This window comes from Mobula hypostoma, chromosome 2 (assembly GCF_963921235.1).
Source record: "Mobula hypostoma chromosome 2, sMobHyp1.1, whole genome shotgun sequence".
Lineage (NCBI taxonomy): Eukaryota > Metazoa > Chordata > Chondrichthyes > Myliobatiformes > Myliobatidae > Mobula > Mobula hypostoma.
In genome coordinates, this window is record NC_086098.1 from 194,417,699 (window position 1) to 194,440,384 (window position 22,686).

Sequence of the window (22,686 nt, forward strand, 5' to 3'; positions counted from 1 at the left end):
GAGTGATATACAAATGGAAGTCGATGGGTATGCACAATGTGCTTGAGACATTGCCAGACATCTTCAAAAGTTTGTACAAAACGTGTTGGTTATGGGGAGGTCAGTCCCAAGCTAGGGTGTGGCTCTGTGAACCAAAGAACTCATCATTTTCAACATCTCCATGACTATGAGCTCTAGTTCAACACCCGTGGATACAATGTTCATGCATTTTCTGATGGTTTTGTTTGTGGCACAGACTGAAACTCCATGTCTAGATGCTACAGTGGAAGCTTGGTCTTTTGTCTCAAGGTTAGATTCCTGTTATCCCTTAGTCTATGAATTTTTCCAGCTATACATTCAGCAGCAGAGATCAGGTCGCTGCACCTCCCATTTTCTACTTGTGTGGATATCGTAGCCATTTTATAACATCTTTTGCACAACTTACACATAAACTCTATTCTGCATATCCTACCAACCACTCCTGAGTGAACATGCATAAAATATCCTTTAGTGCACCTGACTTTGCCTAGCGTGAGTTGCATAATTAATGTCCACATTTACTGCCTGAAACTGACTAGTAATGGTGCAGCCCATTGTCTATGTTCATAGTTCATAGAAAAAAAAGGCAAAACAAAACAGAGCAGTCTCAATGGGACACTTAGCCTAATTTTGCTCCTATATATTATGGTCTAAATTGTGAAGCATGTCAATTAAGAGACAGAGATCAGAATTTCAGATGGTGACGAGAAGGCGTACAGGAGAGTTAGACCAGCTGCTTCAGAAACAACCTTGCACTCAACATCAGTAAGGCCAAAGAATTGATTATGTTGTTCAGAAAGGTCAAGACACATACCAGTGCTCACCGAGGGATCAGAAATGGAAGGGGTGAGCAATTTCAAGGTCCTGCGTGTCAACATCTCTGAGAGTCTATCCGGGGCCCAACATAATGATGCAGTTACAAAGAAGGCACAACAGTAGCTATTTTTTATTGGAAGTTTGAGGAGATTTGGTATGTCACCAAAGACACTTGCAATTTGTACAGATGTAGTATGGAGAGCATTCTAACTGGTTGCATTACATTCTGGTATGGTGGGGAGGGCACTGCACAGGATCAAAATAAGCTGCGGTAAGTTGTAAACTCAGTCAGCTCCATCATAAGCACTAGTCTCCCCAGCATCTAGGACATTTTCAAGGAGCAATGACTCCAAAAGGTGGCCTCCATCACTAAGGACCCCAATCACCCAGAACATGCCCTCTTCTCATTGTTACCATAAAACCATAAGGTATAGGAGCAGAAGTAGGCCATTCAGCCCACCGAGTCTGCTCTGCTATTCAGTCATGGACTGATCCAATTCTTCCAGTCATCCCCACTCCCCTGCCTTCTCCCCATACCCTTTGATGCCTTGGCTAATCAAGAGCCTATCTATCTCTGCTTTAAATGCACATTGGCCTCCGCAGCTGCTCGTGGCAACAAATTCCACAGATTTAACCACCCTCTGACTAAAGTAATTTCTCTGCACCTCAGTTCTATAAGGACATCCTTTAATCCTGAAGTCGTGCCCTCTTGTCCTAGAAACCCCTACCATGGGAAATAACTTTGCCATATCTAATCAGTTCAGGCCTTTTAATATTTGGAATGTTTCTATGAGATTCCCCCCTCATTCTCCTGAACTCCAGTGGATACAGCCCAAGAGCTGCCAGACGGTCCTCATATGGTAACTCTTTCATTGCAGGAATCATTCTCGTTAATGTTCTCTGAACCCTCTCCAATGTCAGTATATCCTTTCTAAATTAAGGAGCCCAAAACAGCATACAATACTGCAAGTGTGGTCTCACGAGTGCATTATAGAACCTCAACATCAACATCATATCCCAGGTCTTATATTCTATACCTCTAGAAATGAATGCCAACATTGCATTCGCCTTCTTTACCACCGACTCAACTTGGAGATTAACTTTTGGGGTATCCTGCACAAGGACTCCCAAATCCCTTTGCATCTTTGCATTCTGAATACTCTCCCCATCTAAATAATAGCCTGCCAGTTTATTTCTTCCACCAAAGTGCATGACCATATACTTTCCAACATTGTATTTCATTTGCCACTTCTTTGCCCATTCCCCTAAACTATCTAAGTCTCTCTGCAGGCTCTCTGTTGCCTCAACACCACTCGCTCCTCCACCTACCTTTGTATCATTGGCAAATTTAGCCACAAATCCATTAATCCCATAGGCCAAATCATTGACATACATCATAAAAAGCAGTGGTCCCAACACCGACCTCTGTGAAACTCCACTGGTAACTGGCAGCCAGCCAAAATACAATCTGTTTATTCCCACTCTCTGTTTTCTGCCGATCAGCCAATACTCGACCCACAAGAGTAACTTCCCTGTAATTCCATGGGCCCTTATCTTGCTAAGCAGCCTCATGTGCAGCACCTTGTCAAAGGCCTTCTGAAAATCCAAATACACCATGGTTACTGCATCTCCTTTGTCTACACTGCTGTAATTTCCTCAAAGAATTGTGGTAGATTTGTTAGGTAAGATTTTCCTTTGAGGAAACCATGCTGGTTTTGGCCTATCTCGTCATGTGCCTCCAGGTACTCCTTAATCTCATCCCTAACAATTGATTCCAACAACTTCCCAACCACTGATGGTTAACAGGTCTATAGTTTCCTTCCTGCTGCCTCCCACCCTTCTTAAATAGCGGAGTAATATTTGCAATTTTCCAGTCAACAGGTACAATGCAGAACCTATCGTTTCTTGAAAGATCATTGTTAATGCCTCTGCAATCTCTCCAGCTACTTCCTTCAGAACATGAGGGTCCATTCCATCAGGTCCAGGAGCTTTATCCACCCTCAGACCATTAGGCTTCCTGAGCACCTTCTCAGTCGTAATTTTCACTGCATATACTTCACTTCCCTGACACATTTGAATGTCTGGTATACTGCAGATGTCTTCCACTGTGAAGACGAATGCAAAATACGCATTCAGTTCCTCTGCCATCTCTGCGTCTCTCATTACAATATCCCCAGCATCATTTTCTATTGGTCCTATATCTACCATCAACTCTCTCTTATCCTTTATATTCTTAAACAAGCTTTTAGTATCTTCTTTAATATTCGTTGCCTGCTTCCTTCATCTTTTCCTTCCTAATGACCTTCTTAGTTTCCTTCTGCAAGTTTTTAAAAGCTTCCCAATCCTCTATTTTTCCACTAGCTTTGGCTTCCTTGTATGCCCTCTCTTTTGCTTTTATTTTGGCTCTGACTTCTCTTGTCAGCCATGGTAGTGTCCTTCTTCCATCCAAAAATTTCTTCTTACTTGTAATATATCTGTCTTGCACTTTTCTCATTTTTCACAGAAACTGCAACCATAACTGCTCTGCTGTCTTTCCTGCCAGTGTCCCTTTCCATTCATCTTTGGCCTGTTCCCCTCTCATGCCATTATTTCCTTTATTCCAGTGAAATACCAATACAATGGAATTTAGTTTCTCCTTCTCAAAATCTAAAGTGAACTCAATTGTATTGTGATCACTGTTCCCTAAGGGTTCCTTAACCTTAAACTCTCTTATCACCTCCGGATCATTGCACAGCACCGAATCTGGCACAGCCAATCCCCTACTGGGCTCAACAACAAGCTGTTCTGAAAAGCTATCCCTTAGACATTCTACAAATTTTCTCTCTGGAGGTCCAGTACAGGCCTGGTTTTCCCAATCCACTTTCATGTTAAAATCCCCAATGGTTATCATGACATTGCCCTTCTGACATGCCTTTTCTTTCTCCTGCTGTAATTTGTAATCCACATCCCGGCTGCAGTTTGGAGGCCTGTATACAACTGCCTTTAGGGTCCTTTTACCTTGCTATTTCTTAACTCAACCCATAGAGACTCTACACGTTCTGATCCTATGTTATCCCTTTCTAATGATTATTTCTAATTATTTTAATCCCTTTCTAATTATTTCTTATACACAGGGCCACACTACCCCTTCTGTCTACTAACCTACTTTTCTAATACACCGTATATCCTTGGATGTTCAGCTCCCAATGGCAGCCATCCTTTCGCCAAGTTTCAGAGATGGCCACAACGTCATACTTGCCAATCTGTAGCTGAACTTCAAGTCGTTTATTTTATTTCTTATGCTGCGTGCATTCAAATATTAACACTTTCAGTCCAGTAGTTGTTGCTTGTTGTACATCATCCCACTGGCTCATATCCTGCCTGTCCTTCCTATCTCTGTTGCACACTTTTTTTGATTTATTTCTATTTCCCCCTTCCTCAGCCCTATCACTCCAGTTCCCATCCCCCTGCCAAATTAGCTTAAACCCTCCCTAACAGCTCCTTTCAACCTGCATGCTAGGATATTCGACTCCTTTGGGTTCAGGTGTACTATGTCCTTTTTGTACAGGTTGTACCTCCCCCAGGAGGTCCCAATGATCCAGGAACCCGAAGCCCTGCCCCTTACACTACTCTCTCAGCCACGCATTAACATGCCTGATCATGCTACTCTTGCACTCATTAGCACGTGGCACAGGCAGCAATCCTGAGACTACTACCCTGGAGGTCCTGATTTTCAGCTTCCTACCCAACTCCCTGAATTCTCTCTTAGGACCTTCTCCATTTTTCTGCCTATGTCATTGCTACCAACATGTACCAGGACTTCTGGCTGTTCACCTTCTCCTTTCAGAATACTTTGCACCTGATCCGAGACATCCTGTACCTTGGCACCTGGGAGGCAACACACCATGCCGGTACCTCTATCAGGCTGACAGAGCCTCCTGTCTGTTCCTCTCACTATGGAGTCCCCTATGAACACTGCATTCCTCATCTTCTTCTCTCCCTTCTGCACCACGGAACCAGGATCAGTGACAGAGACCCGATTACCATGGTTGTCCTCTGTCAGGTCACCCCCCCCCCCCACCCCCCGAACAGCATCCAAAACGGGATAACCGTTACCGAGAGAGAGCAGGTACAGGAGACTGAAGATACACACTCAGTGATTCAGGAACAGCTTCTTCCCCTCTGCCATCTGATTCTGAATGAACATTGAACCCATGAACACTACCTCACTACTTCAGTTTCATCTTTTTGCATTAACTTTTTAAATATATATCTACTTATTACCGTAATTTACAATTTTATTATGTATTGCAATGTACTGCTACCACATAACCGCAAATTTCATGGCATATGCTGGTGATACTGAACTTGATTCTGATTCGGAGTTTACTAATTTATCCATATCTTGCTCTCTGCATCAGTAAACATCAGCATTGCAGAGACTCACAAACTTATATCATTTCTGTACAATTCAATACACAAATACACCTGCAATCTTTACCAAAAATGTTAAATGATACAAGTAAAAATGCTTGGAATGATAACTGGCCTCATGAAACAACTCTGTAAGTCTGATTGGTTAACTGCCCTAGCAAATTTTATACTACTGAAGTTCAATCTATGCAAGGCCCAAATTATAATCTAATTAGATTGTTTTATCCAAATTACCCATACACTTCCACATGAACATGTTTGAGAAAATGTTTTGTAGGAATAATGAGGAAGGATTAAAATAAGCATTTACTGAAAAATCAATGCCGATGTTTTGAATAAATTTAATTACTTGGTTCACTGAACTTTCAGGGGTAACATCTCTTGGATGGAATGTTAAACTGAAGCACTGTCCAACTTTTAGAGACATATGAAGATTACCATAGATACTTCTTTGAAAATAGTCGGGACTTCTTCCAAAGTCCTTGCCAACATTACTTCAAATAATGCCACCTAATTGGATTAATCTACCATTCATGGTTGGCTTTTAATTTGGGTCTTCATGTGAACAAATTATCTGTCTTGTTTGTCTACTAAACACTGACTGTGAAACAGTGGATATTTTGATATTCTATGGATTTGAAAGCTGGTGCATGAATGTACAATACCTTCTGTTTGTTCTTTACACATTGATAAAAATGTGGTGTCAGCAATTTAAAGTTTGATATTTATTTGAACCCCATATTTTCATAGATGCCAGAATCTGTTTCATAAATACATAATTATACCACACCAAATACACCGAAGAACATACCATGAATAGCTGCAACAACAGCACCAACAGAGACAGCATGCATTTGATCTATGACTGCCAGCAGATTGCGTTGTGGTGAGGTTCTCATTCTGCGACATCTGATGTTTCTTCTCGCTCTTCTCAGGACTTGTACACTAAAATAAGAAATATACTGTTTGCAATTGCTGTATCATTAATGAATAAGTTATAAAACTTCTTTTTCAGCAGTGAAAAAGCAGAAGCTCTGGTATTGAATACAACAGTTAATTTCCTAATATGGCACATTTTCAAGCACTTTTGTAGCAAAGAACACGTCAGACAACCTATTTCCTATTATGTATTACGTTCAATTTCCTGTGGCATCACATGACATCTTCTTCACTCAGTACATTTATTCAACTCATTTTTTCTGTATGTTGAACTTTGCAGCAAATTTTGACAATAATAACCAGATTCCACAAGTGACTTTTCACACAACGGAAACCAATACAAAAATATCAATTGTTAAAGTATGAGATAGTCTGCTTTACCCTGCTTAAAATAAGGCAGAAGACAGGCAAAAAAAAAGCTTTTGTGTCTTATTGAAATTTGATATTCATAAGATCACAAATGGGCTCAGTTTGAAATTGATTTGCTGATATTTCCTCTAAGGCTTATTAAAACATAAATGATTGAATTTCCTTGGAAACCTTAGAAATCTTCCAGACTTGCCTGTGATATAGGGGTTAAAGTACAATATTTGTTGATAATGAACATACGCTCGAAAATGTCTGGCTTCACCATTGCAGTCTCTTGATGCACCTCGTTCATGTGAACTGCTATTTAAATGGGATTTAGGCTTTCCATATCCATTTTAATTCCTTTGGTTAATAACTGAGTCAAATGAATATCACCTCAAAGCAAGATTTGTATTTATCCCTGGGACCTGACAGGGTGTTGCCTCGGACCTTGAAGGAGACTAGAGTTGAAATTGCAGGGGCCCTGGCAGAAATATTTAAAATGTCGCTGTCTACAGGTGAGGTGCCGGAGGATTCGAGAGTGGCTCATGTTGTTCTGTTATTTAAAAAAGGATCGAAAAGTAATCCGGGAAATTATAGGCCAGTAAATTTAACATCGGTAGTAGGTAAGTTATTGGAGGGAGTACTAAGAGACAGAATCTACAAGCATTTGGATAGACAGGGACTTATTAGGGAGAGTCAACATGACTTTGTGCGTGGTAGGTCATGTTTGACCAATCTATTGGAGTTTTTCGAGGAGGTTACCAGGAAAGTGGATGAAGGGAAGGCAGTGGATATTGTCTACATGGGCTTCAGTAAGGCCTTTGACAAGGTCCCGCATGGGAGGTTAGTTAGGAAAATTCGGTCGCTAGGTATACATGGAGAGGTGGTGAATTGGATTAGACATTGGCTCAATGGAAGAAGCCAAAGGGTGGTAGTACAGAATTGCTTCTCCGAGTGGAGGCCTGTGACTAGTGGTGTGCCACAGGAATCAGTGCTGGGTCCATTGTTATTTGTCATCTATATCAATGATCTGGATGATAATGTGGTAAATCAGATCAGCAAATTTGCTGATGATGCAAAGATTGGAGGTGTAGTAGACAGTGAGGAAGGTTTTCAGAGCCTGCAGAGGGACTTGGACCAGCTGGAAAAATGGGTTGAAAAATGGCAGATGGAGATTAATACAGACAAGTGTGAAGTATTGCACGTTGGTAGGACAAACCAAGGTAGAACATACAGGGTTAATGGTAAGGCACTGAGGAGTGCAGTGGAACAGAGGCATCTGGGAATACAGATACAAAATTCCCTAAAAGTGGCATCACAGGTAGATAGCATCGTAAAGAGAGCTTTTGGTACATTGGCCTTTATTAACCAAAGTATTAAGTATAAGAGCTGCAATGTTATGATGAGGTTGTATAAGGCATTGGTGAGGCCGAATCTGGAGTATTGTGTTCAGTTTTGGTCACCAAATTACAGGAAGGATATAAATAAGGTTGAAAGAGTGCAGAGAAGGTTTACAAGGATGTTGTCGGGACTTGAGAAACTCAATTACAGAGAAAGGTTGAATAGGTTAGGACTTTATTCTCTGGAGCGTAGAAGAATGAGGGGAGATTTGATAGAGGTATATAAAATTATGATGGGTATAGATAGAGTGAATGCAAGCAGGCTTTTTCCACTGAGGCAAGGGGAGAAAAAAAACAGAGGACGTGGGTTAAGGGTGAGGGGGGAAAAGTTTAAAGGGAACATTAGTGGGGGCTTCTTCACACACAGAGTGGTGGGAGTATGGAATGAGCTGCCAGGCGAGGTGGTAAATGCGGGTTCTTTTTTAACATTTAAGAATAAATTGGACAGATACATGGATGGGAGGTGTATGGAGGGATATGGTCCGTGTGCAGGTCAGTGGGACTAGGCAGAAAATAGTTCGGCACAGCCAGGAAGGGCCAAAAGGCCTGTTTCTGTGCTGTAGTTCTTATGGTTCTATGGTTCTACGGTTATATAGTGATTTTCACAATCACAGAAGCTCCTAAGTACTTCTAAGCCATTAAAATATTTTTGAACCCTGCTATAAGTTAGAAATGCAAGGCAATGAATAGCTCTCATGATGGCAAAGCCAATATGATCATGACCAGGTAAATATAATGATGTCAAAAGCAGAATAATTATTATCCATAATATCAGGAGTAACTTTCTTATCTTCTTTGAAATGGTTAATGTTGCTCATATCCTCTTGAGTGGGCCTAAATGATGACAACACTTATCAGTAATTTCTCTCTGAATACAGCACTATGATAATCACTTAACTTTCGATAAAAATTCCATTGTAATCATAACATTCAATTACTTTGATTTATATTTGATGCAATTTTCCTTTGCAAAATCCCATTCCAGGTTGTAAACTAAGTTGTCATTTGCATTAAGGATATAATGACATATGATACTTAAAAATCAAAACACTCAGACTTTTTAAGCTAATCAGTAAACATTTCTGTTTTCATCTCTACTTTAACAGTAATGACTATCCTTAACTTTATCAGTTTATAATTCTTTTCTTCATTTTCTCAGTGTTGACAACGAAGAGGTTATCAACATATTTTTTCCAATTATGCAACTTTTTCCCTATTATCTGCAGATCAAAAGTCAAATAATGAAATAAATATTAAGAGTATGATAGAGGATATTTTTCATTTGGAAAACATAAATGAGGAGAGCTGATAATAACACAAAAATTTAAAAACAGATTTTGTTAGTATTAGATAAGCTTGTGATTCAAGAAACAGTTCTCCAGATGATTTCACGATCATGACAAACCTTAGAATGATCTCAAGTGCTGCAGAGTTCTTAGTATGAGAAGGCTACAGATAAAGGATATTAAACACAGAAAATAGCAGACTTAAACAATTCAAGTTATAATGTAACCAAATTATATTTTCAGAGGTACATTCTAATAATAGTATTCAATATTATAGCAGAGAAGTGTACAAACCACAAAACATCAAAAATATTGAAGGTCCTATAGAAGTAACCAAGATTACTCACTATTGGTGCCTTCAGAATTTATATTTCAACAATATACTTCATTTACTAAAGAAATAAAAATCATGACTTTCTATACATTTATAGTATTGTCCAGTCTATATGTCATTAACGTTTTCAAGCCAGTCTATCGATAGTGTCATGAAGTTAATACATACCATGTAAAAAGCATCAATGCCACTATATCTCTTTGAACAGTACACCCTCTAAGTGGTCACTAGGCTGTTACAAAGTACCCAGCCCCTCAGTGCCCAGAGGCTGCAGGACCTTAGATTGTAGACATCCCCTAGAAAACCTTTGAGTTGGCTCCACCAATTTTCAGTACATTCTTCAGCATGTACTCATGTAACTTGAGAATGTGCCAGGCAACATCATCTACCTATGGACTTGTACTGGAAAACCAGCAAGTTTTGGGCAGATCATTGTGTTCCATTCACCGAGTTGGTGATTTTCCAGCTGCACTTGATGGTTGGCTTGCTATGAATACTTGGGAAAAGCTCATAGTTCAGTAAACTACCTGTTATTGAAGTTCAGGATAAACCTCAATAAAGGTTCTTGCAACCTTTTCCAGTGTAAAACAAATATTTTATCGAGTTGGGCAATAGTCTCCTCCTCATGACAGCCACTTCAAAAGCAGTTGATGTTGGGAGTGAGCCTGACCATGCGAGAAGGTTCAGAATGGAAGAGCCCTTCTCACTGTGACCCTGGCAGGATCATGGTGCTTGTTGGTAAGACGTGGGGAGGAAGTATCCTTCTAAATGGGTTTGACAGTGCTCAGGAAACCATACCGCAGCAACCCAGCGTCTTTCTCCCACAGGGCCTACAGGATGTTCCATGCTAACCACAGTCTAATGCACTAGTGGTAAGTGTTTTTCTGACAAGAAGAAAAATAAGGATCTTTGCTTAAAAATTGCCCTGAACAATTAAACCTTCATGCCCTCATTCCCTCAATCCCATAAACCTTCATTACATCCAAGAAAGTGGCCAATTAAGTTATATTTTAGGACGGCTGTAGGATTTGAACTACCAACTCCTGACTTTGTGGCAAGTGTGGCCAAATGAGATCAATATGAAATATTTGACAATACATATTGAAATGTTGCATTGTAATATATATTCAGATTATCTCACATGAAAACAAATCAATGCGGCAGTTCCTCGTAGTAATATGGACCTATCTTGAATTCCCATATGGAATATCTTATGAAATTTGTACAAATAAGATAGAATGGTTAGTTTTTTCGAGAAAAGTCAATGGATGAATAATCAAAAATGAATACTGGTCCCTCTTTTCTTTTAGACATCTAACACCTATGGAGATTATTAAAATTTATTTCCATACAGATGTATGCTGAAAAGTATGACGTTATATTACTAATTTGCTAAACAAACAGCACAGTCTCAAATTACCATCAGTGATAGGTACCAATGGACAAACCAATTTATAAACAAGAGAAAATCTGAATATGCTGGAAGTCCAAGCAACACACACAAAATGCTCCTCCAGTTCCTCCAGCATTTTGTGTATGTTAATCCAATTTATACTTGACTTTATTCAATCCGTTTCATTGGCAAAATTTAAATTCGTAGCGTGAAAATATGAAAATTAAAAATTATTGAAGATGAAATCTACAAAGCACATCCAGATTCAGAGGTAGATCTAGAATCGAAGTTCAGATTAAGTAGAAACCATCCTCATGTAAAGTTGGTAGATGACATTTGACAGCAGTTTGGCATCAGGATGTATCAAAATGGAATGAATGTTAATATTTTTAGAAGAATAGAGAGGCTGTCCTTCTTGCCAACCTTTGATTCTACTGCAAGCCTCTGCATCTCTAGTATTTCATCTTCAATGGTTCTTGACTTCCTCAATATGAATTTAAAAATGTAGCAATGTAATGTAGTCAACATACTCATGTATGAATTGGAGTTTATCTCTGATGTCTATATTGATAATTTAAGCCTAAGCATGCAATATTTTGTTTTGCAAATTAGGATTATTATGATGTACTTTCTCTGCATACAACTATGTGAAAATAAAATTCCATTATCTCCATAGATGTCAAATGACCATAAGAAAAAAGGGACAAATTCATATTTGATTGTCCATCCCTAGAATGTGACTCCTTTTTGGGAAAATTAATCCTATTGCCCTCTTTTCAGAAACTTCATGAGATAATCCTTATAGCAACTCATAGCAAAGTTGCTGTTTCTATCAGGATTTGCCACAATGATTTGTTTGCATGCAAGACAATCAGAATATATGTTTCAATATGTATGGTCAAGAGTCTAATAATAATCTTATTCAGTTGTATTTGCTACAAAATCAGTAGCTGTGGTTCAAATCCTATAGCAGTTATAAAAGATTTCCTAAGTGGCCACCTCAATGCAGTATTGATTAATGTGTTCTGTTAACGGTTAGGGAAGATTTTAATCTAAATGCCTTATTTATTTTCATGTACTGTATGTGTAAAAAAATGACGACATTGCATTCTTTCCTCAAATAACAACACAACAAAATTCTCATGTTGATTGATTTGTTGTGTGTTAGCCCATGCAGTGTGAAATGTATCTGCAACACCTATCCATATAACAATGATGGTTTACAATTCAAATTTAAGGAGGCATTTTCTGAAATTATGATTGATCACTACAAAGGGAGCTAAATTAGACAAAGCTGCAAAATGTTTGCTGATATTCCAGGTGAATAACTAATGCTTATTTGACCTGTCAGAAGATGTTTACAAATATGTTTTTCTCTCCCTAGTATCTAATCTGCAATGTTGCACATCCGGTTTACTACACTGTCAGATTTGGTACCTTGGTCAATTAAACAGGTCCTGACCAAGAACTGAACATGTGGCAGAATGATTACAAACAACACCAGAAAGCACTGCCTGCTATTCTAGATTATGCTAGATCAGAGAATAAACTGCCATATACAAGTGAAAATATTGGCACTGAAAACTAAGACAAAGCAACAAAAACCTGTAAAACTGTCTGAATCATCAAGTTATGCAAGAACCAGCTCTCACCATCTCAAACAAGAACTGAGTATTCAGGAAACAGTCAGCAAGTCAAGCAGAATTTGTGTGAAAAACAATAAGAGCTCATCCCCAAGGCAAATCTAACCGCACCCTATTAGAGCTACTTTCTCTGACCTATTCATCAGTGTCACCCTCTCTGAAACTTAAACATAACTTGTTCCTTCTTTCCCAGATCAAATAAAAGATCTTCAACCAGTAATGTTAACTCAGTTTCTCTTACTACACAGGCTGTCTGGCCTGCTGAGGACTTCCAACATTTTCTGTTTCTATTCCTAACTTCCAACATCTGCACTTCCTTTGATTTCCACTCAGTTTTTCGAACTTTTGCATTTTACTAGATACAGGACCAGAGCCAACTGCTGCGCGCCAAACTCAATTATGTGCATCAGCTCAGGAACTCACCAACCAACCCATACGTAGAACAATATGCTATTTATTTAGTAATCGGTATGTGTAAGTGTGTACATATATTGTTTGTGTATTGTGTTTAAGGTAGATGCTTCTCTTTATTTTGTAATATGATTGTAACTACATTGTGGGATTCATCATATTCTAATTCACGTGTAGTCTTAAGGTAACTCTGCTGGTACTTAAGGATGGTGTATCCTAGTGCATAAAACAAGGAGCTCTTTGCCTTCAGTATGAGAGAGTCCTTCTCACTGGACATCTGGACAAGAATAAGTACCAAGCTACTACTGTGCTTTCTTGTAGATATCATCTTGTAAATATCAACATTTTTCTTTTCACTATTCTCACTACTTTTTGTAAGTTTTGATATCTGATGCACCTAATAAACATCCTTGCACTAAAGTGCTAAGTGTCTCCAGTCATTTTTTCTCACAGCCATAACCCACATTTCTAACTCTCCACTGTTAATCTCAGACAACTGCAACATTGTTCCTCCTTATATGTGACAGGATGTTGCTGCTAACAAGATAATGAAGAGGGCCCACAATTATTAATTCCCAACATTTTCATTCACCAACTGCTTGCTTGTCTATCATGATGATAACCACTCTCCTCAAAACTCCCAACCTAGCTCTACCTAGTGGAGGCCTTCTAGCACAAGGAATGGAGACTGACATCACCACCACATAAGTTATTTGTCAGGAATGGCACAATCTATTATGTTGTCGATAGACCTTGTTGACTAGGTTCCAAATATGCCATGTGCAGGAAGATGGGGTTAGTTTCATGGTCAGCAAATAAACCTTGGGCCTGTTCCTGTGCAGTACTGTACCATGTTAGATGCAGGGCAAGGCATATATGTGGCCACATTTCACAGTTCCGAAGACTGAACAATACCATATTTTTGCAATGCCAAACTATTCCACAGTTACTGAAAATGAAATTGCAAGGCTAAATAATACATAAACACTTTATATAAGGGAATTGAGAGTAGTGCACACAAGTTGCACATGATAAAAAGGAATGTGGAAAAGTAAGTCATGAGAAAGACAGAAGAGATTGTAAATAGTAGAGACAAGTTAACTGCATAGGCAATAAGAAGGCAAATGAGTATAAAAGAGATTTTATATTTAGTAGGAAGATGAGAAAAGTAGACTATTAAATAGTGGTCAGCATAAAAGAATTGCAATATGTTATCATGCAAGACAGCCAGTAAGTAAGAAGGCTAACTGACTGTTGGCCCTGATTTGAAAAGCAATGGATTAGATGTGCACTGAAGTTTTGCTGCAACACCACAGGTGTTTTGTGAGATCATACCTGGAGTACAACAGACATTTTTGCTCTTACTTAAAAGGAGTTGTTGAAAAATAGCTGCTGAGATGTGAAGGGGACCTCAAAGCGATATTGTTGGTGGCATCCTGTTATCACTGACTCCTCAGGTACAGGAACCTGAAGTCACAAACCCAGCGATTCAGGAACAGTTTCTTCCCCTCTGCCATCCGATTCCAAAATAGACTTTGAAGCTTTGGACACGACCTCACTTTTTTTCAATTTACAGCATTTCTGTTTTTGCACATTTTTAAATATCTATTCAATATATGTAATTGATTTATTTGTTCATTTATTATTGTTTTATTTTATTTATTATTATTATTATTTTTTCTCTCTCTGCTAGATTATGTATTACATTAAACTGCTGCTGCTAAGTTAACAAATTTCACGTCACGTGCCGGTGATAATAAACCTGATTCTGAAATAGCTTCTCAGGATGGTCAGGAGGCACAGACTTCTCATCAAAGAAAGATTTTCCCGCTGAAACACCACACCCTATGCTGAGCTCTCTGATAAAGTCTAAGAGTTATAGACCACTACAACACAGAAACCAACCCTCGGCCCATCTATTCATGCCAGCCTATTTTTATACCTGGTCCCATCTACCTGCAACCAGACTGCCATACTGCTCACATCCATGTACCTATCCAAACTTCTCTTAGAATCGATGTAAAATGGATTTATAAGCTCAGGCTTTCCTATGCTGTCATCACAGAAATACAGTGGATACCACTTAACCGCTTAATTGGGACACAGCAGAACCAGTACTTTTGTGTCCAAATAATTGGCTGCCACAATTAGCTGAATTTTCATGGAAATAGTTAAAAAGATATATAAAAAGACTAGCTATCATTTAACTGAGTAAGAAATTCTGTATTTAAATAAAATACAGAACAAATTAGAGTACTGTCAATATTACTACAGTACTATAAAACTATGTATTTCCTAAGTTATCGATGTATGCTTATCGATGTAATTATCGATGTAATTCATCCAGTCTATGCTTCTGTGCTCTTTTGACTGACTGTAAATGAACAAAATCAATGCAGACACCCAGTGCAGATAATGGACTGCCTTCATACAATGGTTCCGACGATTACATCCTCCGAATCCTCATTTCATAGTAACATTCAAGATGATTGTCGATACCTTCAAATTCTTTGTATTTCCTAACATGTTGAAGTTTTCATTTTCAGTCCCAGCTGTTTCTGAAAACTCCACACCCGAATGCTTGAAACTGTAGCGAGCAGAATAGTTCTGAATTGTCTTACTACTAATTTCTCGCCAACTATCAGTGGCAAAAATCATTATTTTTTTGAAGACAAATGCACAGAACTGACACTAGTTAAAAACTCTCCATTCCAAGCACAGTGTGGTACCTAACAGCCACACAAGTGCAAGCAACTGGCACTAGTTAAAAACTATTTGGCAACAGTCTCCTGTCCCAAATAAATGGCATAGTGTCCTAAATAAACGAAGGGAATCCCTGCTATTTTCTCAATTAGTTTTCCTTCTTTAAGAGTTGTCTCAAATAAGCGGCTGCATTGATTAACTGATGGATCAGGTATGTTATATAGGACTAGATGTTAATATCCCTTATGTGCACTCCTGAGACATGCTGCCTAGACTCTGTGGGGTGGCCAAGTGAGTGGTGGCACCTTCTGGGTTATCAAGTGGGCTCCCCCTTTCCTCAGTGTTTCGTTGATAGGCCCACAACACCTCCGGAGGGTTCAGCAGTGAATCCCGGCATCCTGGGATCACCCCCTAGATGCCTTTCACTTACTTGGGGGCCAGAATGGAATCCTTTCTCTTCATCCAGAGCCACTGACTACCCTTTTCAGCTGCTCTGGAGAGGTCTTTGACTGCTTGTCGGTGTGTCTTCCCTTGCACTCCCAACTCCCGGAGTAGCCTTGATGTTGATGTGGCTACAAATCCTCTGCAGCCTACTTTGACCGGTCGGACCCCTGCTTTCCAGCCATGTTGTTGTGCATCGGCTGCAAGCTCGGCACACCTCAGCTTCTTGTGCTCATAGGCCTCCTCCACTGCATCCTCCTGGGCACTGTAAACTCGACGATGTAAACAAGATGGAGCGAGGCTGACCATAGCACAAGGTCTGGTCTGAGGTTGGTTTCCGCAATTTCAGTTAGGAAGCAGAGCCACCACCTTCCAATCACGTGCCCAGCCTAGCCACCCAGTGTCTGGTCTCGATGTATCGAGTCTGGCTTGACCCTCACCTTCCCGGACAAATGCCGTTAATGGCCAATGGGATGAAGTGGGAGGGAGAGCACTGACGCTCATCCGCCGACTTTCCAGCATGACTGCAAGACACCGTAGCACCTGGTTGTACCTCCAGGTGTATCGGCCTTGAGTAAGGCTGGTGTTGCAGCTCACCAGAATGTGTTGCTGAAGTCGGGCAGAGGGAGCATGTGGGGTCCTCTCCAAACCACTGGCTAAGATTCATGGGAGACGGCAAGACATCGTAGGCAGCCCTGATGGTGAAACTCGCTCTGAATGTCCCCATCTCCCACAGCTCTTTCCAGGAGATCTTTCTTTTCTCCACTCCCTCCCATCTCAGCCATTGCCCTTCCCTTGCCTGAGCAACGGCCTTTGCGCACCTTGCCGCCTCCTCCTGCCAACGAATCTCCTGCGTCTCTGAGTCGGAGCAGCCTTGTTCCAGGCTGGTGTACTGTCCCCAAGGCCAAGACTGCTCCTCCCGTGCTGCACTCGGCCCACGATGTCCCTATGCTTGAGTGCCACCTTTGCTTGCTCAGTTGCTTCTGATGGAGTCCATTTCCTCCCAGTATCCAGGATGCAGGCAGCTTGTGCTACAAATGGATCACTCACCTCTGTTAACATCATCTCCCGTCTGACTCTGGCGCACTTGTACTCCTCTGAAAGACTGGAAATGGGTCGCTCTAGGACTCCTTTGCCATAGAGCCCTATGCTGCTGAGGCAGCTGGGAAAACCAAGCCACTTCCTTACGTATGAGCTGATCAGTCTCTCCAGCTTTTCCACCTTCGAGATTGGAACTTCATACAGGGTTGGTGCCCACATGAGGGATGGAAGGAGCTCAAATTGCATACACCACAGCTTCAACTTGCCAGAGGGTGTGGTTCTGTCGATGCTCTCGAGGCCACTGACGGCATCCTTCCTGAGCTGATCTACCTGCTCTGTGTCTTTGAGGGATGTGTTATACCACTGACCTAGGCTCTTCACAGCTTCTTGAAGACTGTTGGAATTGTCTCATCGCCCATGAAAAGTTGGTCTTCCCCTTGACGATAGAGATGCTTCTGGACTTGCTCAGCTTGATCTTCAGCCGAACCAGCTCGATGTTCTCTTGAAGCTTTCTCAACAGGTGTACAGTACAAGCCTTGGTCGTGGTGAATGTTGAGAGATCATCCATGTATGCTCTGATAGGCGGCAGCCTCAGACCAGGTCTTATGCGCTGTCCTCCAACCACCCATCGAGATGCTCTAATGATATCTCCATGGCCATGGTGAAGGCTAACGGGGAGCTGGTACAACCGGCCATGATTCCCACTTCCAGATGTTGCCACACTGTGGTGTAATCTGCTGTTGTCAAACATAGCTGCACGTCCTGGAAGTAGGCCTTAATGAGCCTGGTGAGGGCCACTGGGACCCTGAAGAAATCGAAAGCAGTCCAGAGGAGGTTAGGAGGGACTGAGCGAAAGGCGTTGGCGAGGTCCAGGAACACTACGTGATGATCTGTTCCCTCTCAATTAGTTTTCATTCTTTCATAAGCGGCTGTATTGATTAACTGATGGACCAATTAAACAGAATGCACTGTACATGAAATTTTGCAAGAAGACCCTCAGTAATGCTCTTGTGTCTAGAGAGCTATCTTCTGGGAGGTCAAACTCACCGCTGTATCAGAAGATCACCCCAAACAGCCACAGCTGATTTTTCTTTCTATTTTTCCCAATTTGCTGTTCATCACTGCATCAAAGGTCCTGGAGGCAACGCACTTGTAAATGCATAGTTCCATATAATTTCATTTTATTGAAGGGAAAATAACTAGGTTTTGCCAGTATTGCTGGCTTCACATGAGAACAGGTGTCCATTAACTATTCTCATAGAGTAATTCTGGCTCTCCTTAATATCACAAACCATCTTATGAGCAGGAGAGGGTTCTACTTCTTTAATGTGCAACTCATTGTGAATCACCATGGGAATGTCCTCATAGTAAATAATGTTTCTGGAAATCACAGTTATCTCATTCATCCTAAGGAAGTCTGATTTGGCTGGACATTTTCTGTAACTAGCATTGCCTAGTTCCAACGTACAACAGCTGCCCTCTACTTTTGTAAACACAAAATAATCCGCAGATGCTGGGGTCAAAGCAACACTCACAACACGCTGGAGGAACTCAGCATGTCGGGCACAACACGCTGGAGGAACTCACTCATCGTTTCCACGGATGCTGCCCAACCTGCTGAGTTCCTCCAGCATGTTGTGAGTGTTGCTCTACTTTTGTACCTGTTTATAAGATAGCACTCTTCCATTATACCAATTGCCTGTTATGCCATAGGTCTCTTCGAGATAAGCTTCCAATGCCTGCATCAACTTTGGCAGTGGGGAAGGAGGGTTAGCAATGTATGTAAGGTAAATGAGATCATCATGTCCAAGATGTACAGATTATTATTACAAACTGAAGACAATTGGTACCAATGGAGACGAGCAAGGACAGCCAAAGTCTGGGAGGCAAGAAGCAAAGCCTGAAAGATAGTAAGTGCTAGTACCCAAGAAGATAATAAAACATAACAAGAAAATGCCCTCCTCAAGACTTACAGTTTCATTTCACAGATGAGCCAAGTAGGCAAGCATTGTCCATGATAGAAGATTCTCCTAAGAAGTTTGTAACATGGTTGTGGCCACTGCAAACCCTCTCTACATGCCACTTGTTACCAAGATAAGCAGAATGAGACAGTGGAGCCCAAATAACAGAAAATAATCTTTCACATTCGGTTTAGTGGGTTCACTTCAATACTTCAATTGATTACAGCACAGGAATATATTAACCACTGAGATGATCACTGAAATAGGTTGCCACAAAAGTTTACACTGACGTGTGGCTCACCCTGACATATTATGTCATGACAGAGAATAAACTGCATTCTGCCATTGAATCAGATTCAGAATTAGAATCAGGTTTAATACCACTGGCACATGCTGTGAAATTTGATACTATTTGGCAGCAGTACATTGCAATGCAAATAAATGATCAGAATCAGAATCAGGTTTATTATCACCGGCATGTGACGTGAAATTTGTTAATTTAGCAGCAGCAGTTCAATGCAATACATAATCTAGCAGAGAGAGAGAGAGAAAAAATAATAATAATAAATAAAATAGAACATTATAATAAACAAGTAAATCAATTACATATATTGAATAGATTATTAAAAAATGTGCCAAAACAGAAATACTGTATATTAAAAAAAAGTGAGGTAGTGTTCAAAGCTTCAAAGTCCATTTAGGAATCGGATGGCAGAGAGGAAGAAACTGTTCCTGAATCACCGAGTGTGTGCCTTCAGGCTTCTGTACCTCCTACCTGATGGTAACAGTGAGAAAAGGGCATGCCCTGGGTGCTGGAGGTCCTTAATAATGGACGCTGCCTTTCTGAGACACTGCTCCCTAAAGATGTCCTGGGTACTTTGTAGGCTGGTGCCCAAGATGGAGCTGACTAGATTTACAACCTTCTGCATCATCTTTTGGTCCTGTGCAGTAGCCCCTCCATACCAGACAGTGCTGCAGCCTGCCAGAATGCTCTCCACAGTACAAGTTTTTGAGTGTATTTATTGACATGCCAAATTTCTTCAAACTATATATATAAAATTCAGAACTGTAATTTACAGTTTCTCTTATTTATATATAAATTAAATAAGTAGCGCAAAAAGAGAAAAAAAAGTAGCGAGGTAGTGTTCATGGGTTCAATGTCCCTTCAGAAATCTGGTAGCAGAGGGGAGGAAGCTAATCCTGAATTGTTTGAGTGTGTGCCTTCAGGTTCCTGTACCTCATCCCTGATGGTAGCACTGAGAAGATGACATGTCCTGGGTGATGGGGCATCCTTAATCATGGATGCCACCTTTTTGAAGCATTACTCTGTGACAACATCCTGGATTCTGGGGAGACTAGTGCCCATGATGGAGCTGACTGAGTTCACAACTTTCTGCAGCTTATTTCGATCCTGTGCAGTGCACCCCTCTCTGCCCTCCATACCAGATGGCGATATAGCCAGTTAAAATGCTTTCCACGGTACATATATAGAAATTTGCAAGTGTCTTTGGTGACATACCAATTTCCCTCAAACTCCGTAAGAGACTATAAGACACACGAGCAGAATTAGTGCTATTTGGCCATTGAGTCTGCTCCACCATCCGATCATAGCTGATCCTTTTTACCCCTCCTTAGCCCTACTCGCCGGCCTTCTCCCCATAACCTTTGATGCCACATCCAAACAAGAATCTATCAAGCTCTGCCTTAAGTACACCCAACGACCAGGACTCCACAGCTGCCTGTGGTAATAAATTCCACAAACTCACCACCCTCTAGCTAAAGAAATTACTGCGCATCTCTGTTTTAAATGGACACCCCTCTATCCTGAGGCTGTGCCCTTCTGTCCTAGACCTCCCCAACTACGGGAAAGATACTTTCCATACCTACCATGTCTAGGCCTTTCAACATTCAAAATGTTTCGATGAAATCCCCCCTTATCCTTCTAAATTCCAGTGAGTATAGACCTGGGGATGTCAAACGTTCCTCATATGATAACTCTTTCATTCCCGAATCATCCATATGAATCTCCTCTGAACCTTCTCTAATACCAGCACATCTTTTCTTAGATGAGGAGCCCAAAACTGTTCACAATACTCAAGTAAAGCCTCACTGGTGCCTTATAAAGCCTCAGCATCACATCTCTGCTCCTGTATTCCAGACCTCTTGAAATGAATGCTCACATTGCATTTGCCTTTCTCACCACTGACTCTACCTGCAAGTTAACCTTTTGTGTGTTCTGTACAAGGACTCCCAAGCACCTTTGCAACTCACATTTTTGGATTTTCTCCCCATTTAGAAAATAGTCTGCATGTTTCTTTCTTCTACTAAAGTGCATGACCATGCACTTTCCAACATTGTACTTCATTTGCCACTTTCTTACCCATTCTCCTAACCTGTCTAAGTCTCTCTGCAGCCTACCTGTTTCCTCAACACTCCTTGCCGCTCCACCAAAATTGGCAACAAAGGCATCTGTTCCATCATCTAAATCATTGATGTACAATATAGAAAGAAGCGGTCCCAACACCGACCCCTGTGGAACACCACTAGTCACTGGCAGCCAACCAGAGAAGGATACTTTTCCTTCCCACTCACTGCCTCCTACCAATCAGCCAATGTTCTAATCATGTCAGTAACTTTCATGTAACACCATGGCTCTTAACTTGGTAAGCAGCCTAATGTTTGGCACATTGTCAAAGGCCTTAGGAAAGCCCAAATATACAACATCCACTGCATTCCCTTTATCTATCCTACTTGTAATCTCCTCAAAGAATTCCAACAGATTCATCAGTTAAGATTTCCTCTTAAGGAAACTTTGCTGACTTTATCTTATCTTGTCCTGGTTAACTAAGTACTCCATCACCACATCCTTAACAATTGACTTCAACATTTCCCAACCACTGAGGTCAGGCTAACTGGTCTACAATTTCCTTTCTGCTGCATTCCTCCTTTCTTAAAATGCCTCTAACCTCAATCAGAATTGTTCTTTTGCTCTTGAGATAGCCCTCCATAGGTCATACCTGGCCTTCATGTACAGTCCTAGTTTATCAGACTTGAATGCCACAGACAGTCTTTAGCAGACTATAAATCTCTTAGTTCACCCATGGATTTTGATTCAGTTTCTACAGTATGTTCTCATCCTCACAGGTTTTAATGAAGTCAGTGACAAATGTGGCATAATCATTAAGACTCGAAGATGAATTCCTGAATATTGTTCAGTCCACTGACTCAAATTAGCCCTCTAAGCTCACCTCCATCTCCCTTGCCCATACCTTCTTGGTCCTTTCTACTAGTGCTATGGTCTTCAATCTCTGCCTATATTCAGAGAGTAGTATAGCCAGGTTTCAAACTTTCCCAAGTGTGAGCGTGGGATGGCATAGTAAGCATTTTTGATGGTAGTATAACAGTGGTCCATTGTGTTAGCTCCTCCAGTTCCACAGAGTGATTATTATTTAGGGACTACTTCAAGCTGGCCTAGATAAAATCGCCTAATATTTTGGAAAAAGCATCAGGGTACTCTGTTTCATGCCAGTTGATTA

General features: G+C 40.7%; 1 protein-coding gene across 6 annotated transcripts in view; it reads right to left on the reverse strand.

The window, feature by feature from the left end:
* LOC134342774 (regulator of G-protein signaling 20-like) overlaps positions 1-22,686 on the reverse strand; it is a 145,429-nt gene that overhangs the window by 66,309 nt on the left and 56,434 nt on the right. For all 6 annotated transcript variants that reach the window (XR_010017092.1, XM_063041335.1, XM_063041338.1 and 3 more), the window contains exon 2: positions 6,059-6,192. Coding sequence is in view for 5 of the 6 variants with exons in the window: in XM_063041335.1 (XP_062897405.1) it covers positions 6,059-6,192 (134 nt within the window). In the remaining variant the exon portion in view is untranslated. The remainder of the gene's footprint in view (positions 1-6,058; positions 6,193-22,686) is intronic.